Source organism: Neodiprion fabricii, chromosome 7 (assembly GCF_021155785.1).
Source record: "Neodiprion fabricii isolate iyNeoFabr1 chromosome 7, iyNeoFabr1.1, whole genome shotgun sequence".
Lineage (NCBI taxonomy): Eukaryota > Metazoa > Arthropoda > Insecta > Hymenoptera > Diprionidae > Neodiprion > Neodiprion fabricii.
The window spans coordinates 8187025-8199049 of record NC_060245.1 but is presented as its reverse complement, the minus strand read 5'-3'; the positions used below and the strand labels follow the sequence as shown (position 1 = coordinate 8199049).

General features: G+C 48.6%; 1 protein-coding gene across 1 annotated transcript; it reads right to left on the bottom strand.

The window, feature by feature from the left end:
- Positions 1-266: 266 nt before the first annotated feature.
- Positions 267-2128, bottom strand: LOC124186619. Its single transcript, XM_046578458.1, has 3 exons — positions 1466-2128; positions 990-1382; positions 267-926 (listed from the first exon to the last, which is right to left on the bottom strand). The coding sequence occupies exons 1-3, from the start codon at positions 2126-2128 to the stop codon at positions 267-269; spliced, it is 1716 nt and encodes a 571-aa protein (XP_046434414.1).
- Positions 2129-12025: the final 9897 nt, after the last annotated feature.

The window sequence follows — 12025 nt, the reverse complement described above, 5'->3', positions numbered from 1 at the left end:
ATGGGTGCAGCGGCTTCTACCACCATTCGCTCGATGGCCTCGAAGTTGATTTTCGAGCTCATTGTGTGATTCAGTGATATGCCTTTCACCTTGCAAATTTCCACCTCTTCACCATTCGGACGTTTAATGATGAAAGCATAGAATTTTGGCCCTCCCGAGACGAAAACGCGTATAACACTCCCACGGCCGTAAGACGCCAACTCGTCCGTCAGGTCACCAAGAAAGTTGCCCGTGGGAGGTTCATACTCGTTTAGTCTGCGGAGGTTTCAGGTATAAATTACTGAATCGGTGTCGTAATAGAGCACGCGCCGATCGAGCATCTCAAGGAACGAGAAGAGCTTCAGCCGAGCCTGGGCAGTGGTGTACGAGGCAATCACGACGTTTGCCAGCGCTGACGGTTCAACGCTGTGTTGCGCGTGTGACCAACGCACGTACAACACTTCGGCGGTCACGGGCAGCAAACCGGACACCTCGACTTCAGAGTTGGTCAAAAGCTCGAGCAGCTGCTGACGCGTCTTTATAACCTCTGTTTTTACCAGATTCTCGCGTTGCCCGAACTTGCCCCAAAACGAATTTAAGCATAATTTGGAAACTGATCGCATGCCGGGATTCTTAGCAATACGGTCGCCATCTAGCCGTATACCCTCGACCCGCTCGTACTCATCAAGGTAGCGCATTCGAGCCGGCTCGTCCTCGCATTCAGCAGGCCAGCCGCTTGCCTCTTGCTTAATCTTGAGGAAGGTGTCGATATAGCCGGCGAAATGCCCACCTTGACGAGTAATCGGGTCAAACGATGTCACCGTATACGACCAGATCTCGCGTATGCTCCTGATCTTGTATCCCATTTCCACGGCTTTTTTTAATTCGATCGACACCCACGTGCCCTCGAATTCTCGCGCAGCCTCGTCATCATGTCTACACTCGTCCTAATTCAAACTCTGACAACATGAGCGGCACGAGGCAACCATGAGTTTGCCATGCATGCGCACCGGCAAAACAGGGTGATAAAGATTGCGAGGCGGTAAAATTCGGCACTTGATGAGCCCCTCAACTCGCGTGATGTCGCAACCACTTGACCGTGTCAAGAGCTTACACTCCTCTCCAACGTAGACCGTCGGGTGGCCAACAGGAAACCTTCCATTCTTACAGATGAACGGATACAACGAGCAAACATCGACGTATCGTATTTCCTCGTACGCGTTGCCCGTTGCATCTGTTTTCACCTCGTAGTATCGGGAAGCGTTCCCCGTTCGACCACCGTAGAACGCATCACGCGGATTGAGTGCTTCGCTCGTGGCAGTGCCAGCGATCAGCGGGTGTGTTGCCACGTACTCCCTCATCTCCTCGTTCTCCCTCAAGCTCCGATCAAACACGCATTCCCACTGTTCCGTTACGCGGTAACCCAATTCGCGCATACGGCTGATCTTTGCACGAGTTTCTTCGTAACGCCTGTCCAACGTCTCACATGGTATCCGTCCACCTTGCGACCCGTCTCCGGAATCCGAAACTCACGTCCGTTTCCGGCATGGCTGATGTCAATACCCAGCTCGCGCTCTTTCACGACCAACCACTCCAGAGCCTTACGATACTGGGCATCGGCAAGACAATAGCCGCCCGGTGGCAGGATACCTATTCGCTCCAGTTGTAAAAAATTTTTACGGAACAGTGCCAAACAAGCCGAGGCAATTGTCGTGCTCTCGGTAAAGGGACACACTCTGCCGCACTCCAGAAATATGTCCCTGAATGCTACGCACGCACGTCGCAGGTCCACGTCCGACCGACAGTACGACAACAATTCCGCGTCAAAGTCGAACAGATGGTCGTTCGCTACAGCTTCGTCGTACCATGAGTGAAACTCTGCTCGCGCATCGCTACTCATGGTATCCGGAGAGTAAAACTTCGCTGCGGTGAGCGGTCCCACGTAACCCACGTTTTCAGGGGTATTGAAAAGATGGGGGAATACACCTTTCACGGAAGTAGTCGGTAGTCCAAAAGCCTTCGGTAGCACCGATAATGCCATAGGCATATATGCTAAGGAATCCAGAAATCGGGTGTGACCCGTTTCGGGCATAATGATCTTACTGCCGCTTAGGATGACCTGCGGCGGGTTTCCAACCCGCTCAACCATATGCCGCAGTATGAATTGTGCGTCAAAACCTTTTGCATTGTGCGCAATTCATACGATGCGGGCAAAGTCCTGAACGGGCCAAGTAGCAAAGTCTACCAACTCCTTCACCGGTTCCCTCCTGAAAACGAACTCACATACGAGCCCGCAAGCGGAACAGTCGTCGATATATCGGGATCGTGGATACATTGCGTACACACTTGTTGCGCTACGCGCAAGTTCGGCACATGAATGTTTGTCGTCGCGTCACCGTCTACCGTCTCGCATTGCTGCGTTTCAAATCATAAAAAATGAAAATGTAACGTTTCGGTCTTGTCGCGTCTTTCAGTGGCGTCATGAAGCAGTAGTGATTGTACGGTCTGTTGCACCGGCACGTGACGCAAAAACGAGTTTCACAAACGTGTGCCCTCCACGAAAGATTTACGAATCGCTCACAATTCCGGTATATACGCAGCGTTGCACAAACGGAGCGACGCGGACCGAAGGAGCCGATCCTGCGGTGGTACTCCAGACAACCGTTACCGCAGAACACGCGTCTGCAATCGGGACACTCGATTTCGCGGGACTCGCTGTTGCGCGGTGGCGATGCGAGGCACTATGGGCACTTTACGGAACATCGGTGTTCGTACCTGTTGTTGAATTTCCTATTGCAGGGTTGACAGAAAAAGGCCCCTGCCGCCGCCGCGGTTAAATTTACAATTGCACAATAATGCTGTTTTTCGGGATAATACAGCAGATTCAATCGGTGCCTGACATCGCCTGTTCCGTTTGCTCTCACCACGGCAGTGCCGTCGTAAAATGCCGCTTCGCCGGTACCTAGCCTCCCCAACTCGTACGCTGTGATGAGCAATCCCTCGCATGCCAGATAGTTCTGGAACTGTGCGATTTCATGCACTGTGCACCCCGTTGGCGGAATCTCGACACCGGCGTTCTCAACAAGATTACGCGCTTCTGCATGCTAGAAACTGGACCTAGCGAATCTCTCCATCTCGTAATGCTCGTGCAAAACGCCACTGCGGTTCGGGCCTGTCTCGGCGTGAGCCTTGGCTACAACGAGGGCACGAGGTAAACACAACCCGTCACTGTTGACAATCTGCACGACGGATTTTTTAAGTACCCCCGCGTGCGTGATCGGCTTCAGCTTTCCGCGACCCTCCGGTACTCCAACACTGTGTACCGTCACGGTGAAGACGCTGTCGACGTCAAACTCTGATGCGCTCTGGGCTACGCTGAAAACTAACTTCCAGAGGTCACTGTACCGCGAGTTCCTCACCGGCCGGAACGATAACCACGCAGGACTATGATTAAAACTCTCCGCGCTAAACGTGAAACTTATGTAGTCGCTACTCCGACACGTTGCTACGGCATACGCATGCAGATCTCTAAACGCTTCCTCCAGCCACTCCACTAGATTACCACCCGATTCAGGGGCCGCGATCTTCATTCACAACTCACGCCCTGTGACCGCGAATTCACGAATGAATTTCGTTGATTCACCGATAACCGTGAAACGGTTACCCAGTGAATCAGCCCCGTCATCGGATGCCTGACTTGACTCCATCTCGCTCGCTGTTTCACTCTCCAGCTCCGATTCTCTGCCCATGTTTCCAGAGTATGCACCCTCTGTCTCGTCGTCGTCAGCGTCGTCGTCGAATTCAAACGTCACGTTGGAAGCTGTCTGTGTCTCGTCATCGTCATCGGCATCGTCATTGTCATCGTCTGACTCTAATGTCACGTCAAAATCGTAACTCGGAGCTCTCCGGGCCCTACCCCCGCCGATCTGTACGCCCGAGGTACTGGCGCCCTCGTTCACGCGAAACGGACCAACAGTTTGCATAAGGCCCCCTGTTGTACATACAAAACAAAAATAAGACGAAACTCCATGGTAAAGCGTCGTCAATCCGCAAGTATAGTCAAATTTCGTGGTTTTACTAGAAACGCACACCCTAGAGTACCCGCGTGATTAGTTGCCCTAAAAAATATCCTCGTCCATCGCCGGCGGTGTATAGCTCATCTGAGTTAATATTCCACTCTCGGGCGTCTGCGGTCACGAGAATATTATCACCTCATCCATTGGGGATATAGAATAATTGTCTCCTTCTTCTTCTTCTTCTGCTACCGCCGGCTCATGAGCAACGACCGGATCTAATTACCCGCCCCACCAGAGAAGAAATTGCTCGTGAGTTCATATCAGAATACCTAGTCTGCATTTTCGTTTTCAAACTTTTCCTATATACCTTGAATTTCCAATACTCCTGACGGACCTGGACGTGACAACACTAAGGTCGACACCTGTGATGAATCGATTTCTGCAACGGACTCAATAACCGTCAGTACACGCATGAAAGAAGATTTCTAGAACTCTTGGAACACCGCTCACGCACAACGTATTTACGCACGGGTACTCCATGATATACGGCATATCGAACAGACAAATCATCTGGACTTACCGTCACGAGCTCCGACAGAAATCGGCTCCTCGGCGGTCCTATCGTCCACCATCATCTCATCCACCCCTGTCTGTTCCGCAAGCGCCAACTCCTCGCAGGCAACGCAGCTCTCGAGAAGAGCTGCCTCGTTCTCGCTGGTATCGACCATCATGAATTCTAACACAAAGAAATTTTGATACACCACTCGCGCACAACGTATTCACGCACGGATACTCCATGATATACGGCATATCAAACAGACAAATCATCTGGACTTACCGTCACGAGCTCCGACAGAAATCGGCTCCTCGGCGGTCCTATCGTCCACCATCGTCTCATCCACCCCTGTCTGTTCTGCAAGCGCCAACTCCTCGCAGGCAACGCAGCCCTCGAGAAGAGCTGCCTCGTTCTCGCTGGTATCGACCATCATGAATTCTAACACAAGGAAATTTTGATACACCACTCGCGCACAACGTATTTACGCACGGGTACTCCATGATATACGGCATATCGAACAGACAAATCATCTGGACTTACCGTCACGAGCTCCGACAGAAATCGGGTCCTCGGCGGTCCTATCGTCCACCATCGTCTCATCCACCCCTGTCTGTTCCGCAAGTGCCAACTCCTCGCAGGCAACGCAGCCCTCGAGAAGAGCTGCCTCGTTCTCGCTGGTATCGACCATCATGAATTCTAACACAAGGAAATTTTGATACACCACTCGCGCACAACGTATTTACGCACGGGTACTTCATAATATACGGCATATCGAACAGATAAATCATCTGGACTTACCGTCACGAGCTCCGACAGAAATCGGCTCCTCGGCGGCCCTATCGTCCACCATCGTCTCATCCACCCCTGTCTGTTCCGCAAGCGCCAACTCCTCGCAGACAACGCAGCCCTCGAGAAGAGCTGCCTCGTTCTCGCTGGTATCGACCATCATGAATTCTAACACAAGGAAATTTTGATAAACCACTCGCGCACAACGTATACGCGACAACTCCCTGCCACGGCACAGCGTACGGACAATCATCCGGACTTACCGTCACGAGCGGTAGAAACCGGCTCCTCGGCGGGCCTCCCCAGCGCTACTCCTTGCGACGCAATCACCTCATCGGCGACGTCGACGACGACATTGCAAAGAGCCGCCTCATTCTCCGTGGAGTCCTCCAGCATCGCGCGGAATTCTAACGGTTGGAAAACTTGATCTTAATTTTTCCATATTACATATTTTCTTTTATCTTTTTACCCCACTCTGAAGATCCGGAAATTCAAACTCCACACAAGCGTACACTGCGCACAACACAAATAACAACTTACTGGTTCGCTCGTTGTACGAAGCCATCAGCGCCCGAACAACGGCGAAGCGGGTGGCACCCCGCTGGCGAATCACACTCGTAGCTGCACTAAGGCACTCGTAACCCCGCAACGCACCGGTGCTGTGGAGATGCACCAGGGCCCGTGCCCCGCAGACCGCCAGAAGCTGTCGCAAATGCCGATGCAATTCCGCATGTGATATGCGGAACAACAGCTCCCGAAGGAAAACAGGGTACACACGCACAAGACTCGCGTTGACCCTCCTAGCCTGGCTAGCTGCCTTCACCACCGCGTAACGGATATCGTTGATCGATTGCATTATTTTAAAAATATGGCAATAATTGAAACAGAGAGAATCGTTGTTTTCAGCAACACCGCGATTTTCTAACTGAGAAGATCTCCGGGCCCACAACTATTTATAAGTTCAACAGGTTGGGTTTTGTTTAGCCCAAATGCTATTACAATACGTTACCACGCCGCTTCTTGAGCTAAGTGTACGAAATTTTACTATGGTCCGCTAGCGTAAACCTTCCGTGGCGGTTCGCGGTGAGACACCCGCAGCCGGGCTGACAGATAAACCACAGCCACCCTGACCCAACGCGGAGGCTGCCTGCTACATATGGCAAAACAAATCTATTGACAGCGATAATCATGGTTTTCTCATAATTAAACAAAATTGTACGGCTGACGTCATTTATCCTGTTGAAAAACTTGCATACCCTAAAGCCTATTTTGATTATCGGGCGAACGGGTATTCGTCGAGACATATGAAATTTAGAGATAAAATAGAAAATGATCCGATGGATTCACTCGCAATTCCTACCTCAAATCGTGGAGCTGATTCGGCGGTTGGTGACGGTTAGAAACAAGTGTACTTGAGAATAATGTTAATATTCTTCTCATGCGACGTCTATGTATACCGCCATCGATAAACTGCAACTGTTTGTACCACCCTCAGAATAGGAAACGAGTTAGAAACCTAATGCACACTGGACCTATCGAGATTGTAGACTCATCTTGCGACATCAAAATGATACAGCTGATGAGACCCCCTTTTGTATTTCTTCGTCCACTGAGGCATAACAATCAACATACCGTAAGAGTGTACGTCGGAAAAGCGGGGACCAGCCTACTGTCCGACGCAAGGCCCAAACATTACAAGTATAACACGGTCCATGCTATATCACCCACAGCTCTTCCCATAATCTTTCTTCTGTTACAATGATTACGTGTACGTCCCTCGATAGACTGCAACTGTTTGCACAACCCTCAGAAACGGAAACTAGATATAAACCTAACGCAGACCTACGGAGCTTGTAGACTCATCTTGCGACAACGAAATGATACACCCGGTGAGGCCCCTTTGTATTCCCTCGTCGACCACTAAGGCAAAACAAACAACATACCCTAAGGCTGTACGTCGGAAAAGCGCGGGCCAGCCTACGAGCCGTCACAAGTCCCAAACATTACGTGTATAACATGAACCATGCTGTCTACACCCGTAAGCCTTCCCATTATTTTCTTCTCTTGCAATGTCTACGTATACATACCTCGATAGACTGCAACTGTTTGCACCGACCATAGCACCGAATTCCAGCTGTAAACCTAATGCAAATTTGATACAGGCCTATCGAGATCGTTGGGTTTTCTGGCGACATATTTACATCTGTCTTACTTCCCATCGTGGAAACGAAATATAATCAACGGCGTAAGCTTGATATAGTCTGGTAAGGAACGCCCGAATCATCTGAGGCATTAAAATTCCGTTAATTCTTTTTAGTCACGCTGCAAACGCCGTTTTGTAGAGTGGGGGTTACATCCTCTATATTCAAGTGAGATACAAAAGAGCGTCAGTCTTGCGACAACTACGGAAGAATCCTGACGTGAACTATGGCTACATCCAAATCTTATGCACCAATGGGCAACGTGAATAAAATGTATAAAACATTTACGAAGGCTTTGAAAAAGACTGAGAAAAACCTGCTATTGTCGACAACGTATAGTCTGAATAATTCTTTTACAAAGAAAATAGTCATAGGTCTCGGTCTACGGTTCGACGATCAGTTTGAACCGGTCATCAAACCCGTCAACAACTCCTCCGTAGGCGTGCGTCTGACACCAGCGTCCTGGTCGCGACTCGCAGATGAGTTGGACAATATCTCCGAATACCTTGACATAGAAGGATACACCGATGCCCAATGGTATTTTAATCGGATTAAGCTTGGTGGCTGCAACGTCGAATTGTCAACAGCACATGGTGAGCGAGCCGTCAGATTCGAAATACCTACGGAATCCGAAGTCACCGATTCAGAAGATAAGGAATCCGACTGCCCAGACACGGCCACCCAGGATGACAACTTTCAGTCACCCGCCAAACGCCAGAAAGTGTATCAACCCACTATTGTAATGCAGAAATCCATATTCAACGGACTTAAAGCTATATTTGTGTGTGTCGACGAACGGCTACGAAGGTTTCAGCGTTTAGCCCATTTAGTAAACGGGTGCAAGAAATCATACGTCGCATACATAGCCGAGAAAGTGAATCTGACACACCCCAAGGAACTGAGTCTTCATCGCATCAGGCTAATAGCGGAGAAGGAATACGGCGGTGTCCTAGAACACATCGCGTCGTCAGCGAATCCTACCTTTGCGGAGAATTACCTCAGTATTGTTCTCCTTGAAATTACGCGGCTGTTTCCATCATACCTCGCTGCTGAAATCAAGCAGGCCATCGAAACTGAGGACAAAGCCTCAGCCAGTCTCTGAACAAACTATTTCGACACTACCATCATTAAGCATCGGGATAATCTCCTGTCCGCTATTTCACAATGAAGACCAAGGACACCGTACAACTCGAAATGAATCAGGAGGAAATTTCAGACAACGTAAGTGTTACCCTGAGAATTTCTTCGTGCGAAGAGACTCGGATCAACACGGCTACACCCCGCCAAGCAAACGCAGATGCTGTAGATGAACCATTGTACGTGCCCGAAGAAAAGCCTTATCCATGGATGGTACTTTCTTTACTCGTGACTGCTATAATTATCATAAGTATAGTGGTGATGTAGGGCGCTGTAACTATAACAAATAAAAACATCCTGCTCCAACAACAAGCAAACAAATAGTAATAACCATGTATGTATTTGCACCTGTGTTAACCGAATGAACCTGCGAGGATGAGATTTGATTTTTCTACGCAATCCACCATTGAGTTCTGTTTCCTCACCCACCCGCCCTGATCCTCGTACATCTAAGTATGCCTATAGTCTTGCATTAAGAAAGAGAGAGAGAGAGAGAGAGAGAGAGTGACCAGGTCTATATTTTCCAAGCACACGTAAACCTCAGGATCAACACTGACGGCTGGGTAAGGTCAGTGACACGAGCATCCGACGCAGAGAGCAGGGATGGGAAAAGAACGAGAGCCGGGGTGGAAGACTTGTAACCCCAAACGTCCAAGTCACAGAGTTCGCTTCGTCAACGGAGGTAGCGGGGCAGGTAGATGGGTAGGTGGCCCCAGAGTCTGCCGCACGGCCAGGGGCACCAGGGTAAGGGGAAGGAGATCGTCCCATGGTCAGGGTGCACAGGCCCAGGGGCCATCCCGTAGAGTCCGGAATCTGATTCGCGGTCAACGGTACCCGGGGCAAGGGGTCGTCACACGATATTCACCACTTGGCGAGGGGGTCGCGGGCGAAGGGCTGGCGAGCCGCGGAGCTTCGAGGCGGAAAAACCGCTCCTGGGCAAGGGGTTGCGGGAAAGGGGTGGTCGTCCGGAGAAGCTTCTAGAATAAAATATCTCCTAGACGAGGCGCTGCGGGGGAAGGGGATAGTGCCCAAAATTTACTCCTCGGCGAGGGGCAACGGGGAAGGGGTGGTCGCCCGGAGAAGATTCTAGAATAAAATACCTACTGGACGAGGGGCGGCGGGGGAAGGGGAAGGCGGCCCAAAATTCGCTCCTCGGAGAGGGGTGGTGGGAGAAGGGGAAGGCATCCCAAAGTCACTCCTAGGCGAGGGGCGGCGGGCGAAGGGGAAGGCGCTCCAAAGTCACTCCCCGGCGAGGGGCAGGCACCAGAGAGGGGTGCGAGGGGGGTTTGTTGTGACGCCCCAAAGTGCCCCTATACTACTTATGTATCAACCCATGTTATTCGTTTGGTGGCTGTCGAGGGAGTGAGAGCGAGAAACGGTGAGGACGAAATTTATAGGCTACGACGGTCAGGCCTTTACATCTACGTTCGAGTCTACATTACAATCTTATTGTGATTTAGGAGGGCTTATTCGACTGTTACAATTAGACAAACACGGCTTACACTTGGACCCAGACAAAACGCAATCATCACAGACAACCCACGACCAAAAACATCGAAACAAGTCCGTAGAATCATAGGCTTCATGGTACAGACGTTTTATTCCAAACTTTGCAGAAATAATTGAGCCACTAAATAGACTACTGAACAAAAAAATGGGAATACGGATGAATGGGGAGAAAAACAGCAACACGCACTAGACACAATCAAACTTAAACTTACCACACCACTTACACTCACCTGCCCAGACTACACACAAATATTCACGCTACAACAGACGCAAGCGGCACAGGCCTAGTATAGGATTGCGTGGTTAACTAAAGATTATATTTATTGATCTTAGATCATATCGGACTTGTTACATAATAACGTAAGCGACGACACACACACGTCGGGGCGGAAGTGTGAACGGTCAAAAATCGAACCTTAGAATTAGATTGACTGAGGTAGATAATCGATATATCGCACAAGGCGAGTTTGGCGCATAATATAATCATTGTTTTTTTTTTTTTTTAAATTTCTTTAACAGAATGCTTAGCCGTGGTCTGGGCAATAAAAAAATTCTGCGTGTACTTAGAAGGATACCACTTCAAAGTAATTACCAAACACAGTGCTTTAAAATGGATACGCGAACTAAAAAACCCGACAGGAAGATTAGCGAGATGGGCATTAGAATGATTAGAATATGATTTCGAACCAAAACACAGAAAAGGAGCAATACACCACGTATCAGACACGCTATCACGACTACACGAACACGAGAAAACAGTATACACAATAACAGACGATACAGACAAATGGTACACATATACAAAAAGACACAAGTGCAAACACGATCAGAGAAAAATGAATTGTGGCGAATTCGAGACAATAACCTATACTTTCATAGACCTGACCCAGTACATTCAAACCTCCTACCCGACACAAGCCCATGGAAGCTAGTAATCTAAAAAAATTAAATAACAGAAATACTCTACGAAAACCACGACACACCACAATAGTAGGGGAGCCCAAGAGGGGATTTTGTGTTTTATTCAAGCGCGACAGAACAATATAAGGGAGGAAACCTTGCACCCTGTTATGAACGACCACCATATATGAACCCTTAATATACAAGGGTGCGTCTAGGGTAGCCAATCAGATTAGTAAAAAAAAATTGATCCTCAAATTAATTCGAGCTCGTCAGATTAATGGAAGGTAAGTTAATTACATGGAAAAAAGCGTCAATTTCAATATTCTGACGATTTGATCATGATATAAGGGAATAAGCGAGTGATTAGTTCGTAAAAAAAAACGTCACCTGGAAGTATTCGAGCGCGGTTATTTTTTTTTTTAATTTGAAGGAAATCATGTAAAAATTACGGATATAATGTAATCTGACGGTTTCTACAACGTAAAAAAGCTAAAATTATTGATAAAGTGAGGTACGTGCAAGTGCTGAGAACTATGTATTTCGCACTCCGCGCCTCTCTCCCCTTCTCACTCTTTCTCTATTTCTCACTCTCTCGCACCGTCCCCCCACTACTTTCTGCGGCCATGATGCCATCTCAGCTGATCACAATACAACGCGGTCGTGTTCGTAGATTTGTGACGCTTTGGTTTGTTTATTGTGATTTAAAAAAGTTAAAAGTTATTTTATTTAATAACAGCCATATTTTTTTTAGGATTGTTTTCAAGAACTGAGAATTATTAATTGAGGATATGACAAGTAATTTAAAAAAAAAAAAAAACATAAACAAGCAGTATTTATTTTTTTGTAATAATTTTTAAAGTTGGTGACTTGCGATGATTCACGTTAGTGGAAGTAAGTGAGCGATAGTCTGTAAAGAAAGACAGCACTAGTGAGTGAGA

Bases quoted from the DNA above. Each gene is read 5' to 3' on its own strand.
- LOC124186619 (XM_046578458.1), bottom strand. From the start codon at position 2,128: ATGGTTGAGCGGGTTGGAAACCCGCCGCAGGTCATCCTAAGCGGCAGT. The intron at 1,383-1,465 runs GTGAGACGTTGG...GTAACGGAACAG, and splicing joins GCAAGGTGGACGGATACCAT to TGGGAATGCGTGTTTGATCG. The intron at 927-989 runs GTGCGCATGCAT...AGTTTGAATTAG, and splicing joins TTTATCACCCTGTTTTGCCG to GACGAGTGTAGACATGATGA.